Genomic DNA, 25,632 nt, shown 5'->3' on the forward strand with positions numbered 1-25,632 from the left:
GCTAGCTCTAGTTATTGGGCTAAGAAGGGGATAAAGAGCTAATTTCATGCTGAGAGTAGTAAAAACGTCATTTAAAAAGGCAATATTTGAACTTAATGTACATTAAGTCTTCTTTTTTGAATTCTTTTCATTCAACCAATAAAATGCAACTTTTAAAATTACTAACATTCTTTGGTACAACAGTCTTTAATTTTGAGCTGAAAGCTTAGATTTCAAAACAATGTTTGTAGATCTGTTAATATTTAACAAAATATTTAAAGAATGTGTAGAGATTAGCTAAACTTTATTTTTAGCTTGTCCTGGTAAAGTAGGTCATTATTAAGTCTTCATAAAGTTCATTCATTAAAACGAAAACAGAAAAAAAAACCAGCTAAACAATGGGGAAAACGTTTTTCATTTTTCTTTCGATGAGAAAATAACAACAATACTTTCATTATCTGAGGGTTTACAAAGATGGAAAACTTTCCTAAACCATTTCTTTAGGACAAGGGGATGTTTATCGAATAATTATCTAAAGACCTTTAATGATTTTATTAATATTAAAGCCATGGAGAGTTTTACTGGCAAAATTATGATAATATTTCAAAAATTATTACTAGAGCTAGATATTTAATTATCTATTCATATAAAAAAGATGTCAAAACTTCAGGAGGTATTCTTTGGAGCAATTAACCTCTTGATTACTAGCCCTCACATCCGGACAAATCACTTCCAAACAAACTGACATAGAATAGCAATCAACAACCACATCTCAAGCTAAATTTGATTTCTTTTTCGTTACCGAGTGCTTCCCCCACTCTTCTCGGAATATGCTTAAATATTCTCCATTTAATCTTAACAGTCAAGAAGACGTAAACGTTGAGCCAAAAGTTGTCCTATTCATCTAAGTATCTACAGTTTCTCTAACGAGCTACCATATTCACCTCGGAAACTTAACAAACCTTTGGTATTACTTTATCTTTTATGTTTGCTATTCGAAATGAGTGAAATATCATGATGATGAACTATCAGTTGTAGATGAAGATAAAGTAGAATGATTATCTTGTATTCCCCAAAGTACATAAAAGTAATAATAATGAACTAATTATATCATGCAGTTAGATCAGCTTAATTTTCTTTAATGTGTTTGGTAAAAACAAAGTCAATTAAAACTTTTTCTTCTGGAGTGCACGTAGTTTTTAAAGTACATGTCCAGGTTAATAAACAGGTTTATTTCCTGTATCTCCTTCAAAAATACAGCTAGAAAGTTGGAATTTTGCACAAATGAAGAGATAGATTAATACTATAATTGTACATATTTTCGCAGAGATTACACCTGTAGGGCAGGAGATACAGCAGTTCGAAATATGAAGGAAATGCAAACGTCCTAAACTATAACACCTTTTATCTCCTTCAAAAATTAAGATAGAAAGTTGAAATTGTGCACAATTGTAGAGGTAAACAATAGGTTATACAACTAGGTAATCGTGATAAATAGCGTCCATTAATCGCTACTTCCCCTACTTGTGTGGTAAAATAAAGTTCATCACTTACTTTACTGGTCTTAAGTTCAAAATTACTGTGCTGCACGACCCTTGCAAACTAAAAAAAAGATTAGGCTATCCCAGGGGTCGGCAACCTATTTTAAGTAGAGAGCCATTTCTCCTTAAATAATTTTAGTAAATCTTATCAAGAGCCGCAAGGATGATAGTGTAAAAGTCTCTGTAGATCAATTTGTATTCATAGATTATTATTTTATGATATTCATTAACATTTAAATGTATTAAAACTGTCCGGTAGAACAGTTGTATAAGGGTTGACGTCAAAAACTGCACGAAAAAGCGTAACGTTGAAAAACGCCCAACTTTGACAATTCTATCCTATTTATTTTCATATATTGCTAAGTATTTAAATATAATTCTATTCAATTTCAAATCAATCAAATCTAAAATTCTTTTTGAAAAAATATCTTTACTTTAATAAATGTAATTTTCATTCGTTTCAATAAAATTGAAATATACAATTTACTTTGGACAGGCTGAAGAGCCACAAAATTTGGATAAAAGAGCCGCATGCTGCTCGCGAGCCGCGGGTTGCCGACCCCTGGGCTATCCTCATCCGTAACTTTTCGAGCTCGTTCAATTTCATTAATATCATTTATTGTTAAAAAGATATCTCTCTATTTGAATTAACTTTTCTTGACATTTGATTCAATTCATGTTGAAAGCCTCACTTTAAACTTAACTTTATAGAAGTTTCATTGAGAGGAGGGGTAAACTGTTTCACATCCAAAAAGTGAACTGCCATAACCATTAGCGTTCACCTATTTCTGTCGTAAAAAACTGTTGGAGTGTGGAAAGATTATGCTGATCAAAGTCTCCGATTTCCTTTCTCAGATAATAGACCTCAGAGTGTGGTAATTTTCTTAAGTCAATAAAAACATATTATGACTTAAATAGAGTTACTTTATTATTATTGTATCTTATAACAAACATTTAACTGCTATATTATAAAAAAATTGAGTTTCATACATGCTTTTCCCAAAATAAACTCATATTATACCAATTATTGGCTGGAATAATACATACTCTATATAAGTAAATATTAAATTTAGTGCTGCCATGAGACTTCGTATTTAAAATCAATATGTTCTGGATTTCATTATCCTACTTGTAATTGCTCTCCAGTTGGAGATAGAATGGTTTATTGGACTGCTTCTTCTCTAACCAACGCCTCTAAGAACTTACTCCAGTATGACAATATACGGTGGTAATATTTAGTTTACCCGAAGGTGCTTTTTACCAAAATACGTAGTTGAACTAATGAGTAGCCTTTGCTGGTTCTGCGTTTATTAGTGGCAAGAGAGTTAAGGTTGTTGGTATTGGTAGACAGAAAAACTTGCAGGTTTCGTCTTAATTCAAAATAGTGACCAGTGTAGACCAATATCCGGTAAATAATCAGGTGTTCTACAGTTTTCTTGGTACAAACTCATAAATTTTTCATAACAACATAAACTTCGAATATTTTAATTACATTTAAATTCATAACAACAATATTCGCTTTGTAAAAGACTAAATGCCAAAGTAAGGCACCTTAAGAAGTCAGGAGTGCAGCAATCAAAGATCGAATGCACACGAGGGCGTAAGACTGATGTGAGAGGAAAACTAGTGACCTAGCCAGAATCAGACGAGAAATTTCATCGCCTAACTTAATGCGCCATTACCATTAGGCTGGACGGACATTCACATGCTCGTGGCTTTTTTCCGAGGCTTTGAAAGTCGAAGGAACGCACACATTGCATGGCTGAGCCTAGAATAGGCTTTGTGGTTTCTGGACTAGAGGAAACGGTGCTATCTTCGAACAGAAAATAAATTCATGACTTTGCTCCAAGAATGGTTCACCAGTTCTAACCGACTGGACTAGAGAAGTACTCTAACTAGTGGGATGCCTCTGGATCGCTGGATTTCTGGCCAACCTCTATGGAAACTAATCTAGGCCTATCACTTTAGTTGGAAACTTCTAGGAAATATTATTTTAGTGATTCTATGGTTTCCAGGATGCCAGGCTTCCTTCACCAGAATCATAACATAGTGATTCAAATAAGATCGAGGAACGGTTAGCTTCAAATGTGCCGCACAAGGAAAGGGTAATTGAGAAAAAACTGAGAGCTTCGTATATCCAGCAGGTAGTGGTTCCCTTAAGAGAAATTAAAATTATCTGTGGTCTGCTGGCTAGGAAAAACGAGATATTGCCGCTTTCCTCTCGCTTTAGCCCCAATTCCAAGTTGAATATAAATATTATTGATTAAATAGCAGCAAAAAGAAGTTCATGTGAATTGATGCAAAAAAAATGTATTTACTCAAAATTTAAATGAATAAGTTTGCTACTGACCATTACAAACTTTAATTACGATTAAAATACATTTAGTGGTTATGTGACATAGATACAATAACGTCATTCCCCTCTAAGTCAATTTTTCTATCTGTGTATCTACTATGAAAGTTGGTTTATTTGTGATAACAACTGTTTCTCTTGTTTATTTAATGTCAGTATTTCCCTTTGGTCTCTGATGCTTTGTTAGAGGAAAAATAATTTTACACAAGGAAAAGCTCTAATTAGATAATATTAAAAAAAGAAATCCTCTATTCCTTTTAGATTATTTTCTCTGAAATTTTTCTTTCATTTCTTTTCTTTTGCTTACTAAAGAGATAATGACTGATTAGAATGTTGTATGTATAGTTTGTTCCAAAATCGATACAGAAGGTCAAATAAGAGGAAAGAATTGGTAAACAAAGTAGTTATCTCAGGCTCTCAGACTTCCAATCCAATTGTAATGGACCCAAACTAAAAAAACATTCACTCTTAGTAAGTTTCTTACTATAGCAATTTGGTCGCGCCAAACTATTTCAGTCCTAGAATATCTGAATTGGGTATTTAGTTGGCTTGTATAGATTGTATCGATACTTAGTGTGTGGCATTTGTGTGTTAGTAAGTCTGTATGTGGCTCCATTTTATTGGTGTTTATTTCTAGGTTTGGTTAAATCTTATCTGATAGCTTACAGCTTTTGGCCAAGTAAACTAAGTGGGCGACATTTTCTTAGCAAAAATAGAATGTTGCCGCTTTGGGGGCCATTTAGATCGCTATGATACGTGCCAATCATGTTTAATACTTACTAACTACCTTCTACGAGACCTTGAGGTTAAAAGGGATGTTGCGAACTAAAAGTAAGAAAAGAATGAATATTGCTTTCTTGTCCGCTATCGTTTGGTATGAAGGTTGATTGCTTGATTAAGAAAGTTACCTGATTCTCGTAACAATGAGGATAACTGGAACCTAGGGATTTTACCCCCTGAATTTGTAAATATCTCTGGTTATAAATAATTTGTTTATAGACTATTTCTGTCTAATGTATTTTATGGTTCAAGTAAAATATTTTCAGTTTGCGTTATGAATGGTAATTAGGTGAACTAGTTCACAAGGAGGCGGCATGCTGTTAGGTCACTAGTCCATTGTCATGGTGTTCTGATCTACGAGATGTCGTAAAACTGCTTTAGGCGTTTTCAGTAATTTCTATCAGGTCTTTTCTCCATTGTTAAATAAGAACTTGATGCCTCAATTTCATTATTCTTTCAAGATTAGAGTGAAAAACTACTTTTAACCAGTGAAAAAAGTTGGACAACCAAAAACATGCTTAAAACGACAAAAAAACGTTTAAACGATTTTTGATTTGTTTTTTCGTAAAATATTAATTGTAGAAGTAAAATTTATCAAAATTAACTGCCCCTATTTTCGTAATCTTTGCCTAAAAATGAATTCAACAAACAGTAATTTAAGGAATTTTGCAAATCTGTTAAAGGAGTTCCAATATTAAAGAAAGAAGCTAAGTAAAGAATACTTGAATGCATCTTGCTTAGGGTACGTTCACAACGGAGCTGTGAGCAGAGATGATAGGAGTGATGCATCAGCGCTTATAGAATAACCTAGTACATTCTTATGTGAGCGTGCACAACGAAGCTGCGACTAGTGACTAATACGCGCTGGTATAAACGAGCATAGATGATAGAATTAAATTTTTCATTTTTCTGCTAGCTGAACTCCAGTATCGGAGCTTCAAATTTGACTGCTGTTCAAAATACCTCTGTTTTTCAAGACATTTGGTGAAAACTGGCATTATTTTTTGTTATTATTTTATTATTTACTTTTAAACAATATTTTGTTTTTTAAATCGTGCTTACATTTATTTTTATGTGTATTTGTTTTTTCTCAATAAAACCATTACTTACCTAAGAGTAATGCACTAGTTTTTCTTCTATGGTTATAGGATTTCCATGACAATTTTTCCAAAGTTTTCTTAATTTTGACCTTATTTTTTCTAAAATATAGTCGAATGTGGGTGGACTCATCCTCACATATTCAATAAAACGATCCGGATAATTTCTAAGTTCCTTATACCCGATAAACGTTGTAAGAATTGGCTAAAATAAAGTTCTAAAAGGTAATTTTTTTTTTTTCGGGGTTTCCGAAGGCTCATTGTACCGAACGCTGGACACGGGTCTAAACTTAATCCGGCGGAAATAGCTTTACGATTTTTTATAAAAAAAAACTTCTTATTTACTAAAAATTGTTGGATTATCATTTTCATTTAAAGCTTTTTCCGGAAAACGCGGCGTTACGAGTTATGGAAGGAACTGAGTCTTATTACTGAGAATCATAAGTCATTGCAATTAGCCGGAAGTAAAAAAATAAAATCAGCCAGAAGAGAACTAAAGTTAAGTATCTGTTTTTGGAAATGTTTCCTGTACATGACGTACTTTAAAGAGTACTAGTTTAATTACCTAAAGGTCTTTAATTATTATATCAAAACTAATTATCAAACAAATTAATTTTATTGTAGAAAATGATATGTTTTGTGGGAGATAATTACAGTTTAATGTAATATTATTTGAGAATCTAGAGAAAATAAGTGTAGAGATTTGACGCCAAGAAAGCCTATATTTTCTTTGCTCTTTACATTTCCACTGTGAACTGTTGTTTTTGACAGATCTGGGTGCCTGTCTGACAGAACAGGATTCTGGTTAACCTCAATGTTGGACTTTTCTCCTTAATAATCGCACCCTGTACTAGACTAGGTATTTATTTCTCATGATTTCTGGACAAGTCCTGTGCTGACTGAGCCAGATATAAGATTCAAACGAAAAGGTTGTTCACTAATAAATCTGCTTTTGTGCAAATATTTCCTCGTTTCCTATTTGTCCCTTCCATTAATTCCTATTGCGTGTCAAAATTTATAATTGGAGCTTACCAGTGATTGATTCTATAAATGATTTTCTAAATAATCGATCAGATCAATTTTTAAGTAGATTTATAGTTTGTTTTATAATGCAATTTCAGGGGCAGGAAATGTTTAATTAGTGCTTTTTAATGAACTACCTCTCACCAGCGCTTTATGCACCAACGTTATAGAGTATTTAATTAAAACATTTTGTTGACATACTACTCACAATACATATTTACATATATGCATATAAATATTCTGCAAATAGAATCCTTGTATTTTGCCGGATAACATAGAACTGTGCACATACGAGAAACACTTCCGCTCTAATTACAAACAGAAACTTTGTGCCACGAATAAAAAAGAATATAATTTGATATGCAGACAACCGGAAATTAAGTAAACCAATAATATTGGTTAAATTGAACTTTTCTATTTCTAGTTGAAACTTATTTGGTTTGTGATAATATCCGTTCATATATTGATATTATTTGTTTGTTAAAGAGGAATGACGTAAATTTATTTTCCAAAATCGAGGTTTTTTCGACACGTAGCTACGTGTAGGCTTCCTTTTACTTTTGCGAAATAATATTTTCAACGAATCAAGAAATCAATGAAAATGCGGAAATAACCTCCTTATTTCACCGATTTGGGAGAATTTCGTTTGAGTCTGGCTCACACACATTACAATGACTGTTCTCTCTGTCTCTACAAATAAAAAAGGCCACATCGCACATAGTTATTAAATTTTTTTTCGCTTGAATATCCGAGTGTTCCTGATATTTACTTTTAGGGCCGTAGGGAAAGTTAAATTTCATTGTGCTCTTTCACAATGACGATATTAAATTGTGAACCTATCTGTATGATAACGGTAAGTTTAATTATTTTTTGAAAAGTATTTTTGTGGCAGATATCACACTTCCTTTTATAGTTTATGAACTTACATATATTTTTTTTATCTACCTAATAAAATTATTTTATAATATCAAGCTTTATTTATTAAATTTCCCTTCTAATTAGTTAGTAAATAATTTGAAACATAAAATATCCGGTGTTCATAAAAGTTTTTCCATCTTCAATTCTTCTTCCTCTTTCAAGGTGTTACCCTAACCAGGGTTCCTTGCGCCAAGCATCCACCCTTCTCTATCGTGAGCGTCGCGCTATCATTAGTTCCTTTACCTGCGCTAGCCAGCTATTCATAGGCCTTCCACTTCTTTGTCTGCCAGCAGTTTGCCAGCAGAGAGCCTTTTTCGGGAGGCGCGTATCGGCTCATGCGAAGGACATGTCCAAACCACAACAGCCTTCTTTCGTCCACCCTATCTAGTATGGTTTTATGCAAATGTCCAAAATTGGGGCCTAGAAATAAATATAAATAAATGCGAATATCTTGTGTTAGGCCAACCAAATACACCTAGTTTGGTGTTAGACGACGGCGAGATAATTAAGGGTAGCTCTAGTGTCAGGTTGGATCCATTTTGAGTAAAGATGGTAGGTGTTCTGAGGATCTTCAATTCATAAGTTAAATTTCATAATAAAATATTCTTCAGTTCTCCAAATTTTGCAAAATATTACTCATGAGCGTGTCAGCTGTAGTAAAAGATAAACATCAGCAAGTTACCACAGATTTCCGATTTTCCTGGTGTATCTTGATTAGTATGATGCTTAAATTAAAGCGAAGTCAATATGGTAGTCATCTTTCTCCATTTTTCATCTCTCTTTGTCGAAAGATTTTAATGCAATATTGAACGAGGAAATACTACAAATGATAAAGCTAGGATTATTGATGAACTGGCTTCTGGCTAAATTTATATTAACCTATTTTTCTTTTTTCTTTTAATTTTTAGGTTTTACGTCAATTCCCAAGTAAAATTGCTTACTTCTTGGGAATTTATTGATCTATTTTATTTAGTCATTGATTTGTTTCTTGATGTACGCTAATTCCTTAAAGAAAGCGATTTTCCTAAGTTACTTTTTAATTAATTGGAATTTTTCTCACTTGAAAAATTTCTATTCTTTAAAGGTATTTTAATGTTGGGAAAAGTTTAAGTAAAAAAAAAGAAGAAAAAGAGCACTTCGAAATAATTAGGATACTTATCCTTGTATACTCCTCCGCTCCTATAAAGGATTTAGTTAATATTGAAGTTAAAACTTTGGTCCTTGCTTAACTCTCTGTCCATCTCGTCATCCCCGTTTCCAGGCCTACCCAGGAAACTTTACACGTTCCTAAGACATAAAGTTTTGAGTAAACTACTTGGAAAAATTTATATAGCTTTTATATATATTTTTACAAAACTTATAAAGTGCTTGAACATTGTATCGCTTTTAAAAGCTCGGACTAAAGCTCTTTAAATATAGTTCGTCTTTTATTTATTTTCTGTTTCTTTTTAATTTTGGCAAATGCTTTTGGAATTTGGAATTAGTGTTCTTTGAATTTTACTTCATTCTAGCCATTTTTTCCTCATCTTTTGTTTGCACCCATATTCTGCTCTTTTATGTCTTTTTTATTCTGGATATGCATAAAAGGTTTTTTGAGTAATAATAATGCTGAAGAAATATATATATTTCTAAAATTCATATAAATTTTTATTACATAATAAAACTGCGTATATAACTTGATACCAGAACAGCTTGCAAGCGTCTCTAAAAGCACTACTGCTCGTACTGTCTCTTTTGTTACGCTCAAAAAATATTCACGGATACAGGAAGTTAGGAAGTGAAATGAATGGTTATCTCTGTAGAAATTAAATTTTGGTTAATTAGAATTAATTGGTAGATCCAATTGGTAGGTTAGGCTCAGTGAAACAACAAGTTGTAGTTTCTAAATACGTGAGACTTTTATAATGTATGTACCATTTCTATTCTCTTGTATTTCTACTAATTTTATTTACTTATTATTAAGTCTTGGCGTTTAAATTTAAATTTTGAACCACCAGTGTCAGAAGTGGTTATATTTAATGCGCTGCAAACAGCTCCTGGAGAAGAGATGAGCCAGAATATACAAGGCTAATTCAAGTTTGATATCTCAGTTAGGCTTAGTAAACAGTCCCTTCGCGGAGAGAGCAGATTACCGAAAAAATAATAATGTACTGCGATATCATGGGAATTCTGTGTCGCCCTCTACCGGCTGACAGCTTTACTCGCCATGATTAGCTTTAAAGTTTATACAAGCACTTGAGTGGGATTGTTTGGAAATCTGACGAGAATCAATAGCCAACCCAAGACTGACCTCGTCTGGATCACAGCAGACTAAAAGGGCGAGCATTGGAAGTGCAATGAGGCGAAAAGTAAAATCAATTTATTGATACCCTTTATTTGTCCTAAATCGATTTACAAATACTCTCCCGGATCATGATGGATTTTAAATTAGTATTGAATTCTAAAGTTTTTCTAAAAATAGTTTCTATGTTTTCCCCCACCCAAAGCATGTTGTTTTCTTAAAAACTTCTTTAACCTACTTCTAAACAATTTCCATTAAATAAAAGTTAATAAACTTAACTAACTAATTAAATAGAAATATATTAACCTTTTTATTTTGTAAATAATCTGGATCGGCCAGTATAACTCCTTGTATACGATCAACACTCTTATTTGAGATGATTAGATCTCGAGTTCCCAAATAGAGCGTTAATTTGTTGTTTGGCGACGATTTTTTATACACTCTGCGAACAAAATAAACAAATAAACCAATTAGAATCACGTATAAACATTTAAATATACAATTTTTATTAAAATTATGGAATAATCAGTAATTTATTTGACAAGTGAATAAAGTAGTAATTTGTATTTAGAATAAATTCCTTTTCTAACAAAAAATAGTTCATAATTTTTACAACTTATTTTTATACAAGAAACGTTTCGAACTTGCGCAAATTATCTTCAGTCTATAAAGCGCTGTAGCCTCTATAATTAATGAAAATTAATAATGCTAAATCTATAATAACTATAGATAATTTATTTATTTATTATTAATAAAAATTGTCCGTAAAAACTATACATATTTGCAAGTAGACAGTACTTCATTTTATTATACATGAGTTCTTCTCTGGCATATTGGGGCCGTAGGGTTTAATGGTCAGTACTTTCAAATTTTATATTTCGCTTAGGCTAGCAGGGAACAGTATGGTTTTTGGCTTACCGGAAGTTGCACAGTTCTACTTTTATTTAAAATATTTCCTTTCGAGAGTTCAATTAAGGGCACCTCTGTACGTGTGGTTAGAATAGAATAGAATAGAAAAGAAATTTATTATTCTGGGACAAATTGTCCCCTAAGAATAAACACAGGTACAATTAGAGGCCTTAATAGTTTGGCCTGTGATTATACAGAAATTAAATAAATAAATAAATATTTACAAAAGTGAAAATATAATAAGTGAAAATGAAAGTAAAAATAAAATAATAAAACAGCAGAAATAAATTAAAACAATTAGAATTTCGGAGGAAGCTGAATAGAAAGGAGATAACTGAATAGACGGGATTTAAAGATGGATAGGGTAGGAGCATGGCGGACAGATGAAGGCAAGGAGTTCCAGAGAGAGGTAGCACGTATTAGGAAGGACTTGTCAAAGGATGAGGTACGGTGAGAGGGAATATAGAGATCAGATGAGCGAGATCTAGTGTTACGGGAATGGATGGAGGATTTAAACTTAAGGAGTTGAAAAATATAGGAAGGCCTTTGTGGTTGGGTGGTATTCCTTTATAAGTGTCATTTCACAATGATGTTAGGACTATTATCATATGTTATGATGTATGGATTAAAAATAGCTTATCCACAATCGATTCACGTGATCGATTTGAATACGGGTCGAATGTTATTATTTTATACATTGTAATTAATTGGGCCTTTAATACAACTTGTTTTCATTCCATCTATCCGGCCATCTCTCTGTGGGTAAACAGAGACTGCACTGGCGTAAAGAGAGAGGTTATTTCTCTATTACTACTATTAAGTATAGTTGTATCCTAGAGTGTTACTTGTAATTAAAAGCTCACTTTGTCATTTTTCGCTCTTCTGTCTTTGCAATATAGATGCAAAAAAAGAGTATCTAATTCATCATTTTATTTACAGCGTACTCTATCTAAACAATTAAAGATCTAGAAAAGACCCATTGAAATCCAGAATCAGACTAAAGTATCCTACTTTAGGCTACAGAATTTGAACAAAAACGTGACAATGAAACCCAACGTTTATTTAGTTTGTTCCTTGGACAAATGGACAAACACTCCTCTATCTATCTTTTATTCAAACACACAAATATATGCGCCCACTTCTACACCCTTAAATATGATAAGAAAATCCGGTATTTTTCTTACAATAACGTGTTTTATACCATAAAAATAAAAATAAATAGGGAAAATATTATTTACACTTCCTTGATGTTGTTATTTTTGGTTCTCTGGTTGCAATTTCAGTTTTATTTTCTAAAATATCGAAATAATAACTCAAATACAAGCAGAATATTTCTTTGTTTTTACTTAATATCGCAGCAGCTTTTACTAGAATTGAATTATACAAGAAGTGCTTATTTTCTGTCAGATGTGCTGAAGTTACACCCAAGAGGTCTTCGGCAGGCTTTCCTACAGTCCAAATTCCTCATTTATATGTTGGCCCTGCGTTTAAATGCTTAAAATGCTTAATAGCTTAAAATGTGTGCGAAGAACACGTTTTACTTCAAAGTGAATCGATCTTTTTCTTTCTAAAGCGGTTTCGTTTGTAAAATGGGTTGAAGAGACCTCAAGAAATTTATTCTTATTTTAGAGGATAAATGTTTGTTTTAAAAAAAAAATTATTTAGTAGTTGTGCATGAAGCTGTGGGAGGATGTTAAAGAGGGGAGTGGTTTTTAAAAAATTATCCTCTTGAGAGGTGCGAGCCAATTGATAATCGATTGTGAGGAAATATATTTAGAAAAATAAATGGTAAAATGAATGCCAAAAATGTTGCCTTCATTTCACTGTTAATCTGAAATTGCAATTAAAAATATAACTAAAGGAAACCTAAGGCCGCCTATTCCCTTCCTTCCGGCCAGCTGTAGCTAGCACAATGATACGAGCTTTTTAAGGAAGTGAACTCTCTCTTGTTGTAGCAGCCTGTTCCTCTTTATAAAAATCTCTAATCAAGTCCTTTTATTAACTTTGTGCTATCGTCAGTAACCAACCTCCACCGAGGTAGGAGGCAGCCGTATCCAACCGTAGTGGAGGGGGCCAGCACCTCCTTCACCTCCAACTTCCTTCCGCATCGCTGGCAATAACTTAAAGCTTTAATAAAACAAGCGAGATATTGCCACCCCTTCATTGCGTACCACTATTCTGGCTTTCCGCCAAATCAACTTTCCTCCTCCTCTTCTTCTACTTCTTCTCATGTTCTTGGTCTTAGTCCCGAGGAGGTGGCTGCTTTTCCATCTCCATTACTACCTGTAACCATTTACTCCATATAAAGCATACCTCTTATGTTCTACTAGAAGTGTTTGTGCATTTTTATGTTTTTTGTTTTCCCGAACAATTCTTTCTCCACAGAAAATACGGTTATGTCCGAAGAGTTGGATTCCATGTATCAGCAAGTGTGATGTGAGACGAAAACTAAGTTAAAACTCTTAATCAACCCCTGATAATGGCCGAAGATTCTCCTAATATTCTCAACATTCTAACTCACAAATTTTCCTCACATCCCTAAATTTGTGTCCATAATTAATTCTTATCAACATTAAACTATTTGTAAAACCGTACATTATACTGAAATGTAAACATACAGGTTTACTAATCAATCCCAGTTTTTAAAATCTGCTTTCAGAGAAAATTTAGTGAAAAAAATCAGCTTCTTTGCTTAAATTCTGGAATGAAACAGTCAATGTAAGTAGTTATACGTTTTGAAAAGTTATGAAGTTCAAGCAATTTTGTTAGCATTTGTCTTGAATTTATCTTCATTAGTTACTCTAAGCGGAAGAACTTAAAAAACTTATAGCATTAGCTCATTTCAAGCTTCTTTTTAAGTTTACAGCACCAATGTAGAAAGCTTCACGCGACAGATTATTGTACAGAAATAAAAAAGAATCATTTTATGAACCAAAATGGACGATGTTCTTTTTAATGAAATCGTATATTATCTATTCCATCAAATTTAACCCTATTCAATGTTTTTTTTGGTGGATATACGTTTTATTTTATTAGAAAGGGTAATATTGGATAATTTAATTAGCGAAAGAACATTAATTTAATTGAAAAGCTGGATTAGTTTAGGTCAATAGAAGTTTGATTGGGTTGCGTGTGGTTTTTTGATTGGAAAATGTTACGTATAGTATACTTTCATGCTGAGAGATGGGTTTAATGAACTCACCCTTAAATTAACTTCAAGCTAACAATTGTGTATGTTATGTCATGATTAAATTGGTCATGGATGTTCCTTTAGTATAACATGCCCATGCTGATTATGCTGTAGAATCAGCAGAATCTTCTCAAATCAAAAGAGAACTGGCTTTAAATAAGTACACTTCAGATTTTTTTGAAGCGAAATAATATTTGGAGGATGTCATTGACAGAAATTACTATGACAATCCCAGACGATCTGGCTGCAATTTAAAATTATAATGAATAAATTTGGAAGGGATAGTTGGTCTAACTCCTGGGATTCGGCTAAGAATGGGCATCAATCTTCATCAGCACGTAAGGAAAATTTCAATTTTTTTTTCCGTGAGAACCCGCCAAAAAAAAAAGCAGCATTTCCAGCATTAAATTAACAGGAAGTTCAAAGAACATTGTTATCTATTTTAGAGAAAACCTTGAAAAACTGAAAAATTTCATTTCCTTCGGTGGATTTTCATTTCACAAGTTCACCAACATCATGATGAAATCAAAACTGAAGAAGTCTTAAAGATGAGTTTATTCAAATCCAGCAAGGAAAGATAAATTTTAATTAGAAGTCAATTATCACATATTTATTAACCATAATTAATTTTGGATAAATTCCCTTGATTATGCATTGAGGTGGTCCTTAATTAGTAGCACCTTATCCCAAGACGGTAGACAGCCTACCTGTTCTAAAGTTAATTTCTTGTCAGAAAGTTATTCCGAATAACATCGCCAGTTTAATGAACGAATTGCTCTTTAGCATTTATTAGTGTACTTCTCAAGATATAAAAACACGTTTACATATTTTATTGTTAGCCTAATTGCTGGTATAATTCTTGCAGGTAATATAATATATAATAAATAATTCATAAATATACTTTATAACGCAGATATACATTTTTTTTATAACTTGGGGCTTTAAAGTTTTTTTTTCTGACGTTATTAAGATTTTTCTTTATTCAATGGAAATGATCGAGAAAAACACTCTTTTCAATTTATTTTCAATGAAAGTTCTATTAAAGACATTTGAGCGAGAAGGTTGGTTATGGTTGCCTCAATAATTTTCAGTGAAATAAATGGTTTATTTAGAAAATTATTCTACAGGAACTTGCATTACCTTCTTCTTGTTTCGATCATATTTTTTTTTCCAACAGAATTATATTAAGGGGCACTACTGGGGGGGGGGCGGCGGAAGAGGGTACACTTCCCTTTTCCCTTATTCTTGTAAGAGGAAGTATTGTGATGCTTGATATTATGTTGTTTCCTGTTTGAGATTGCCTAATTCCGGAAAGAGTGGTTTAATGAAAAAGAAAACGTGTCATTTACGTGTAGTGAACGGTTTTTTTTTTATAACTGTATTCAACCATTTTTATAGATTGCAATAAAACTGCTTAATTTACTTTTAACATCTACAAAAAGTTACCCTTTAATTTTGCAATAATTACCATTTCTCCCAAATTGAACAAATTACATAAAGATTATATCTTGATGTTTTTTTAGCCGTCAGTAATAATTATTTCGAAATTATTTGCAATGTTTGGCACTAATTTTTTAATTTTTTTTTTAATTTGAGGATTTGAAGAAAGTGCTTGTAGTAGACATGTTGTGGATCAGAGGCTTGTAATGATTGTGTAGATTTGAATGGAGTTTTGTGTATCGAGATTGGGCTATTTCCAGAGACGAGAGGAATATTTAGATCAGAATGTATTGTGTGATTGGAGACGTAGAAGGGAGCGTTAACTATTGTTCTTAGAATTTTTTATTGTAAGTTCTGAAGTCGGTTGATGTTCGATTTTTTAGCGCTTCCGTAGAGTTGTATTCCGTATGTCCATTATTGGGGCAAGTAGAGCGGTATATAGTGTTCGTTTGTTTGTCAGGGTCAGTTTTGAACGTTTGTCGAATAGTCTTTTCAACATTTTATACCTCAGATTGAGGTCAGTTCGTTTGAGTCTCGTGTAGGGGTTCCAAGTTAGTCGTTTGTCAAAGATGTAGCCCGAGATATCGTACTTGGTTAGTAATTGGTATAGAAGTATTGTGGAAGGAGAGAGGAGGGAGAGATTTCTTGTTAAGAGTGAATACTATGTATTTAGATTTCAATTCATTCACTTTGATTCTCCACTTTTGCAGCCAAGGCTCGAGAAGATTTAGGTGTGATTGGAGTACACGGCTTGCTATTACAGGATCTAGATGAGGAGAAAGAATTGCAGTGTCGTCGGCGAATGTGAAAGTAATTGTAGTCGGGTGAGTTGGTAAGTCGGCAGTATGGAGAATATAAAGTAAGGGGGCCAGAATGCTTCCTTGAGGAATTTTTTAAATAAATCAAAAATAAGTAAAGATTACTGAGAATAACTAACATACGAGGGTCGTTTGAAAAGTCCGTGCAAAAATAAAAACTACTTAATTTTTTGGGGTAAACCTTTTTTATTTTTCAACATAGTCTCCTTTTAGGCTTATACACTTCGTCCAACGCTGCTTTAGTTTGTTGATCCCTTCCGAATAATAGGATTTGTCCAAGTCTGAAAAATAGCCATTCGTTTCTGCAATCACCTCCTCGTTTGAATAAAATCTTTTTCCCGCCACCCATTTCTTCATATTGGGGAACAAATAGTAGTCCGAGGGAGCCAAGTCTGGAGAATAGGGGGGATGTGAAACGAGTTGGAACCCTATTTCTATTAATTTTGCGACCACAACTGCTGAAGTGTGAGCTGGTGCATTGTCGTGATGGAAAAGGACTTTTTTGTGGGTCAATCGTGGGCGTTTTTCTTGCAGCTCGGTTTTCAAACGGTCCAATAACGATGAATAATATGCACCTGTAATAGTTTTACCCTTTTCCAGATAGTCGATGAGGATTATTTCTTGCGAATCCCAAAAGACAGTCGCCATAATCTTTCCGGCCGAAGGAACGGTCTTCGCCTTTTTTGGCGCAGATTCCCCCTTGGTAACCCATTGTTTAGATTGTTCTTTGGTCTCAGGAGTGTAGTGATGTATCCATGTTTCATCCACAGTGACGAAACGACGCTTAAAGTCATGCGGATTCTTCTGGAACAGCTGTAAACCGTCCTTGCAACACTTCACACGATTTCGTTTTTGGTCAAGCGTGAGAAAATCACTCGACTTCCTCGATTCAAACGAATGCCAAACACAAAGAAATAGACCGATCTGGCTGAAACTTGGTGTGTGTTCATCCAAGAGATGCTACTAACTAAACATAACCTCGATACGCGCCAGTAGTGCTATCTCTCTGACTTTGCACGGACTTTTCAAACGACCCTCGTATACCTACCTATCTGTATCAATTTATTTGGAATCTCTTTGAAGTCGTATAGTAGACATTAAATGGTTTATCTAAAATCACTGTGAATTGTGAAATGCACAATCCGTAAGCATTTGATCCTCCGGTTTATAAACTCAGCTAATAATTAATGCCTAGCTGCCATAGAAAATAGGAAGGGAATTTAGTCTCTGCTCGGTTTATATGTAGCTAACTAAAATTAGGTCTCAGTATTACATGTTCTGAATTTTTGTTTTTTAATAAAATATGTTCTGATTTTTTAAGTGTATTTAATTTTATGTATATAAAAATATCCAGAAAACAGGGAAGTATAATATAATTAAAATTCCCAGCATAATCTTTTTTAAAGAACCTCGCTTGGTAGGATTATACGTAGATACGGTCGGGCTGTTTTTTGTGGTTTTTTTTTCAACAAGTTAAATTAAAACTCTTAAATTTTAAAATTACCCCCTCATTCTGCTAATATCGTCTTTCTTTTCTTAAAAGTTTTCAAATAATTTTAATGAAACTTTTTCTTTATCCAGGAAAGTATCGAATCTAAGAATCGAGTATGTGTCAGGCGTAACGATATCTAAAAGGGATGTTGTATTTTGAAAATGTCAATCGTTTAAGGCAATATATTGGATCGATTGGATAAAAATATTTATACTATTCGATATAATTTATTTTTAATGAGATTAATATTATGAAATTGCCTGTCTGATCTGTTCTGTTTATAAATTGCCATGGTGAAGAAGCTGCTCTTTCATAATCCATCTTTCTTTTGCTCACTCAGCCACATCCGCCTCTAACATAATCCAACTTTTAACTACTCAATATCATCCCATCCATCTCACACTATTGGATAGATTATGATCTATCTTTTTATCTTCTCATGCATCTATTTCTTAATTCATAAACCACTTTTGTCCATCCTTCTATTTCATATCTCTATCGAATCTACCCAAGCGATCAAATACATTTTTCGCCGAGGTAAAACAGTACGCTGCGAATTGCAATAACCATTGCATTAATGCCAAGCGAGTCCCTGAGTCTCCTGTCAAGTTATCCAAGAAATCTTAGGAGCCGAGAGAGCTAGATACTCCAGGAAGATTGTATATTCTCTACCAGTACCACCTTATAAAGTGTCTAAATCTTTCTAGGATGAATCAGGAGGAGATACATTGGACCAATAATAAATTCAAGATAAAGAAACGTTTTCTATTTGTAATTTTAAAGTTGGTCTTCTTTTTTGTAGAAAAAGAAGTTGACAAACAAAATTCACTGACAAAGTACTTCGTAGCGGCAATGGCAGTACTTGGAAGGCGAAAATTGACAAAAGTTTTCATTAAATAGAAAGAAGCTTTACAAGTTCGTCCATTTTAAATGTATAAAGCTCGTGTATGTTTTCACTATTTTTACTAGATGAACTTAGCTTTGTTATCTTGTACCCAACTTTAACTCCAATTTCCCAGCGACCTACATTTTGCCTTTTCTCTTGAAAAATGTGTCTTGTTCGAGGTGAAAAGCATTTGTTTTTCTTCCACACCAGTGCCCCTTAGGAACTATGCTTATTCCTGCACTATGTTAAATAAAAATGAATATATACGAGAATATTATATTATATATTATTATTATTATTATTATTATTCCTTTCCTGAACAATTTTTTAGAATATTTGTTTTTTTATTTTCTGGAATCAGTTTTCTCATTTATTTATTAATCAAAGGAAGTTACTATTTGCTGAGATCAGTTTTGGTGATCTTGAATATTTTTAATAAGAATGTTTGACCAAAACCACGGAAGTTGTCCACACAGTTTTGTTATTTCGAAACCCTTGACATTCCTGAAAGGCTAGAAACCATTAAAATAAAATGAAGTACAATAATAAATTAACACTGTCCGGAGGCCGGCAGTACACTGGAAAAAGCTCCGGGCGCTAATGACCTCAGATGTTGATGCGCCAAAAAAAAAAAAAATAATAATAAATTAAAACACATTCATTGTACTCGTACTTGACAATACATTAACCAAAATCAATAGATAAATTTAGATATTTATTTTATGTGTTTATTACGTCAGTAGAGTGGAAAAAATCAATTAGAACGTTTTACTTAATGATTTCATGTTTCATTATATTTTCTTCATTAATTTTTTAGCCTTTCATAATCGGATTTGTTTTACAAAAATATCTTTTTTTTCTCTTTCATTAAGTCTTTTCATTAGAATCAAATATTTTCAAAGCCAATTAGGTTTTCTTAATTTAACTCTACTGTTTCATTTTACTGGACTGTTATAAAAAAAATGAGGAACTGGAGCTTTACAAAAATATTTCCTTGTTTATTTTATATTAATTTTTTAGTTAATTATATTAATATTACCTAAGTTAACACGTCGGATTCATTGTTACTCTCTAATATCAAGGCGGAAACTATAAAAATATTTACCCTACTTCTGTAATTAATGTAGCGGCTATGATGAAGGCTGTACGAACTGCAAATCAGCTAAGAAGGCAGTGTAACGGCGGCTAAGGGCCAACCCGCTGGCATTGAGAAGAAATGGCAGAGTAACAGAGCTCGCCATTGTCCATCAGTTTACAAAATGTATTGTTAAATCGCGTGACAAAGTTACTGCTGTTAAGGTGAATTTAACACAAGGTTAAGGTAACTATTGTCGTAAAAAATGAAAACTTCATTGTGTCGAGGCGGAAGAGCTGTGATTGTGCGCTCTTAAATGGGATGTTAGGGTTCATCCCCAAGTAATCAACCCTTACATTGCTCATCTCCTCTCACTCTCTTCTTTTTTAACTTTACTTCCGCCCAGGCGGAGTTAGATAGCCACCTATAGAGATCTATGTCGCTTCAGTTCTGCTTCCCATCCCGTCGGTTTGCTCTGGCTACTTTTCCCATGGACCCATACTTCACTTCAGCCTCTACTACATTAAGGATGTGATTCCTTTTCTTAAGACTTCTTGAACATGGTTTACGTTCTTTGGGAGGTCCTGTGTTCCAATAGAAGTTGAGTTGATAGAAGCAGCAATCAATTTAGAAATGAGTAGTCTCGACACGTTCCAGCGTTTAGGAGACCATGTTTTTTTTTACAGAATTCTACTCTCCACTGCTTTTGCGGCATCACAATGCTTTCTCTAATTTCCATAGCCCAGAAGTTGTCCTCAATCAGGTTGTCTTTAGTAAACACCAAGAGAGGTTTCTTCTGTAGCCTTTAATTAAAATCTTCCACCCGTTGCATGGAGTTGGAAACAATAATATCAAGGAAAATACTGCAAAGTTTTCGAATCACCTGGCTTGTATTGAGTTCGTCTGACTCACTACATATCTATTTCTATTATTTTTTTTTTTTTTTTTTTTTTGGCGCATCAACAGCTAAGGTCATTAGCGCCCGGAGCTTTTTCCAGTGCACTGCCGGCCTCCGGACAGTGTTCTCTCGTTACAGACAACACTGTCCATCACCGGACAGTGAGCTGTAAGAAGCTCCTAGGAAGAGAAAATCTAAGGGTCAGCTGCTGGATTCGAACCCGGGACCTCCGCGTGGGAGTCCAGTATGCTAACCTCATAGCTAATCCCTTCCCTATATTTCTATTATTATTATTATTATTGTAAGAGCTTTTTACCCTAAAATAATTTCTTTGTCCACGCCTTTTTCTGCCTGAGTCTTTAAGATGTCCTCATTCTTTACTCTCTCGCCTTCGTTAGGTTAATGAAACTTAAGATCACCTGTTTTTGTTCCTCAGCAGCTTATTATGTGGTTTTCTTTAAAGTAAATATGAAGTCTTGATCACTACTCCTCAAGATCTGTTAGTGTATGATAATTATTTCGTTATAACTTAACGTCAGCATAATATTAATGAATTTATGTAACGTATAGTTAATAGTTATTTGAGAAATGATGAACACGCAGTTTTAAAAACCTAAACTTAATTCAAATTTATTGATTTTTGTTCCAATTTTTGAAATAAATTTTAATTAAAAGTTGATTTTGATCAATGTTTATGGAGGTGGAGTTATTTGGTTGGGTACAGAGAAAATACTGAGGTCTGGGCGTTTCACTGTATGGCTAACTGAGAACCGGTGTTTAAGTACGTAATTGAAAAGAGAAATTGAAACACAACTGTAATTAGGTTCCAGTTAATAGAGTTTTAATTAGTGTATGTGTAAACTGATAGCCGTGTGCATTCAGAAGCCAAAAATAATCTTGTTTATCATTTGGTTAACTATCTGAGAGGAAACTGGAATAATCTCCTTCCAATTCAGTGCACTCTGGCCATTGTTTTCCAAATTAATTCATTTCCATTGCTGAAGTGCGATGCTGGAAGGTGCGATGAATAAAATGCGCTCCAGTTGTTTTCACCTCATCTTTTAACTCTTAACATTTGCTCAGCAATCAATTTCTTTAAATTTGGGAACAGTTATCTGTCAGAGTATCTTAAATTTGATGAATAGGATAGATTCGTAGTTTAAATTCCTTATTTTCATTGTCAAAATACCTTTCTTGGGCAGGAGCATTGTCCTTATGGTTTTTTTTTGTGCTAAGACATCCAGGATTTGGGTTCCAGAAAAGGCTGATGTTGCAGAGCTTCCATGTTTTCTGCTAGCTGTATCGTTTACTTTACTCATATTTAATTTTTGATTACGTCAAATGTTCCGTAGCTGTTATCGTACAATGTGTAAGTTAACTCATTCACTTTTAACGTCCATACAACCAATGCGCTTAATGTTCCCATTTGTGTGCAGTTTTGAACCTTCCTTGAGATTAGCACAAACTCCTAGAAATTCAGCAATCCTCGCTGTGGTAAATCAAGAAGCACAGTCTTCATAAACCTCACCAACTTTAAATGATTTTTCTGTTGACGATGATAATCTGTCCAAACCATGCCCAGAGTTTTTTTTTTTTAATATAATTTATTAAGTTATCTACAATCTGTGCATACATACGTATATACTCGTACAATAAGTAAATCAGGAAGTACTAAGATCAATTGGTACGTGAAGAGCAGAAGGAGAGAAACAACCCAGTGGTAGCACTCTCTACGGGATATAATGATCTTTACGTCTTCAGACCTCAAGGAAGTCGCGAGGCCACTGGCGATTCAGTCTGCGAGGAAGATGGTTAGGGATGTCAGAGGAGGTGAGAGGCAGTAAAAGACGATTAGAGGAAGTGGAGAGAGCAGTATGGAATGTTTGATATTTAATCTTGGCGAGTTGGTGTAGGAATGGGATGTTAAGGTCGGTGTGAAGAGTAAGGTTAGTCACGTAGAAAGGAGCGTCAACTATCTGTCGGAGGAGTTTTGACTGAAATGTTTGAACTGTCCGTATGTTTGTAGGTTTGGCTGAACCTCACAGCTCTAGTCCGTAAGTTCACATAGGTTTGAGGATAGTACTGTATATTAAACGTTTGAATTCAATGGGCAATTTGGAGCGTCGGCCAAGTAGTCTGTAAAGCAGTTTAGCACAAATTTCTTTTATCATTTGTTTATGGTCAGCGTAAATGTAAAATATACCGTCTTCATTTGATTGCGTTTTGCCTATAGTGTCATCCTGTTTGTAAACATCTTTTAGCTCGACCGTTCAATATGTTTTTGGACCGTCCTTCGCTTGCATTATCTTGATACACCACAGAACAAGTTCACGATTGACGTTAAGTTATTGCCAAACGTTTCACAACATAGCAAAAAAACAAGAACAAAATTTCCTTAACTTCTTTGTGCGCAGTTAAGAACTATCCTCCTTTCCCTACACTATCTTTTAGTTAAACATAAAGTAATGTCAAGTTATGAAAATGCATGTTAACGTCGCTTACAGAATCTAAAGGATATGTTTGTTATAATTACTATATGTGATTAGGGACCGGGATTGCACAAGCCCAAGCTGTTTTGCCTTGAACACATGTAACTCCCAAAATTAAGTAAGTTGTCTAATTAAGTTAATATGTAATAACACAGTTCTATAAAAAGATTTGCGTATTACGCACACTTAACAATGTGTAATGTACTCACAAACACAGAGAACCACTCACTAACAATTCCTCATGCTTACTGTCTCTATTTCTGTATTCTTGTCACGTACCATTCCTTTTTCGTCACATTTTTTTCTCCTCTCTGCATTTATTTTTACTACTTATTTACGTAACATTCAACGGATTGTTTCAAAACATTTATATATACAGGCAGATTGACATACCTATTTGAACATATACTTGTTTTACACTTCTCGAGTGTTTTATGTTTGGACACTATGCTTCTTTCGGGTCAATACATTATTCCATTTCTTCCCAAAATATCTCGTATTTATCCTTTTTTTTAAGTTAACTTATCTCCCTGTTTGTTACACTTCAAATAGCTTTTTGTTCCTCTTTAATCAGGATATCACTTGATTTAGAGCGGATTAGGAAGAGTATTTATAAGTACCAAAGGACTTGTCCTTGTCCTCAGCTTCAAAGAGTTTGTGTTTCCTTTAGATTGTATCCTGTATATACTAATTTAAAATTAATTAATTTGTGTCAAAACAGAACTCTGTTTAATTTGGATTTCCGCCTTCCAAAATTGTTATTATATAAAATCGCTCGCTTTCGGGCTTTATGGTAATTACTTGCGGAGGTTATAGATAGGGTGATTATAATCAGGTGATTAGAAAAGAGGTATTGACATTGTGGAGTCTTAATTAGAAAGGAAATAATTATTCACTTTGAGGCTTTTTAATTTCTTTTTCAAAAATATGATAAAGGGAAGTATTTATGAGGCTGAAATGGTTTGAAATAGTTTCAGTTTAGATTTTTCCCTTTCTCGTCTAGGCGCCTGAACAATTGGAACTTAAGGACAAGGAGGCAGTACATCGTGTGTCCTGGAAGCGATCCTTCGGAACTTTCACGGGTCCGAACTTTGTGTTTAATTGTAAAAGACAACCACAATTTAGAGTAATTTGTTTAAGAACCCAATTTATCGTCTGCATTCACAGTGTTTTTTTGGAATTCAAGGAATTCGGTGAATGCTGTTTTTCTCTGGTTCTCAATGGTGATTTTTCTAATTTTTTCAGTAATATGATGGTGGATAATCAATCCACGAGAGTTCTAGAGGCTTTAGTGGTTGAGGCAGAAATTAGATCTCCGATAAATCTCTTTATAAAAAAAAGTTACGATCTCACTTTTTTATAAAAAAAAAAAAGTTACGATTTGGTAGAAAAATGGATCGTTTTGATTGAACTAATTCTGTGAAGAACAGATCTCCAAACGTAACCATTTTTGCTGATGTTCCAATTCACAGGACTTCCGCAACTTTTCAAGTTTTGTTCTTCATTCCTGCTTCATTCCAAAGCAGAGTGATCAGCGCTTTACCCCTAACTTTTGTGTATATGGTCAACTACCAAGAAGGTTTCTATCATTATCTTTGAGTACCTTTGGTAAGCCAACCATATGGCTGTCTTCGAGACCAAAACCTGCAGAATAACGTTCTAGAGCCACCATTGCAAACAGTGATTTCATTCACACTATTAGTAACCCAAAAGTGCATTCAAATATCTCCAGCCGTCTTTGACCAGCACTTTGTTCATAGTTTGAACATATAATATAAGAAAATCATCTGCAATGGCTCATTTGATATATTGCACATTTGGAAAACAAGATAAAGTTAAGTAAAAACAATGGAGCTTAAAATAAAGATTTACTATAAGATAGTCTACTCATAACATGAAAAAATATTTTTAACAATATCTACGCATTTAATATCAGGTGATTCCAAATCGAAATAAATTATAAATCAATAGTCGAATGTACTTAGGCCTTGGGCACACAGAAAGGGGTCTGTCGCGGCGGTGTGCGATATGGGGCCGTCACACCGGACGCGATTCTTTTGTTAGAGCGGTCCAGTTTGGTAGCTTTCTTCTTGAGAAGTAGTAGTGCGTTTTCTTGTTCTTTGGTTTAATTTATATATATTGAGTATGAGCTCGGACGAAGAACAACTCCTTCTGCTATTAGCTTTGCAAAGCAAAAAGAAGAAAAGACGAAGTTGGATCAAGAAGAGAGAACAATTAGGGGAATACCACCGCTTATGTATCGAACTGGAGTCACATGAAGATAGGTTTTTCAAGTATTTTCGTATGTCGCGAGAATGAAATAAAAAATGAGTAATAAAGTTTCTTAACATTGGAATCTTTATTTCGTAGTTACTAGGTGACAACGTTGAAATCTGTAATTTTGTACTACCAGATCACTTGTCGTCGCGACAAAGACTAGCCCGTGGCGGTAGATCGCGTTCT

General features: G+C 33.8%; 2 protein-coding genes across 5 annotated transcripts in view; one reads left to right on the forward strand and one right to left on the reverse strand.

Moving 5' to 3' along the window:
- LOC141446259 (sex-regulated protein janus-A-like) overlaps window positions 1–25,632 on the forward strand; it is a 190,908-nt gene that overhangs the window by 71,534 nt on the left and 93,742 nt on the right. The gene's annotated exons all lie outside the window — the stretch shown is intronic.
- The window catches only part of LOC141446052 (phosrestin-2-like), a 173,797-nt gene that overhangs the window by 66,098 nt on the left and 82,067 nt on the right, over window positions 1–25,632 (reverse strand). For both annotated transcript variants that reach the window (XM_074112422.1, XM_074112432.1), the window contains exon 4: window positions 10,279–10,414. In XM_074112422.1, the coding sequence (XP_073968523.1) occupies window positions 10,279–10,414 (136 nt within the window). The remainder of the gene's footprint in view (window positions 1–10,278; window positions 10,415–25,632) is intronic.

Source organism: Rhodnius prolixus, unplaced genomic scaffold (genome assembly GCF_049639745.1).
Source record: "Rhodnius prolixus isolate KJV_2025 unplaced genomic scaffold, Rpr scaffold_1, whole genome shotgun sequence".
In the NCBI taxonomy this organism is placed as follows: Eukaryota; Metazoa; Arthropoda; class Insecta; order Hemiptera; family Reduviidae; genus Rhodnius; species Rhodnius prolixus.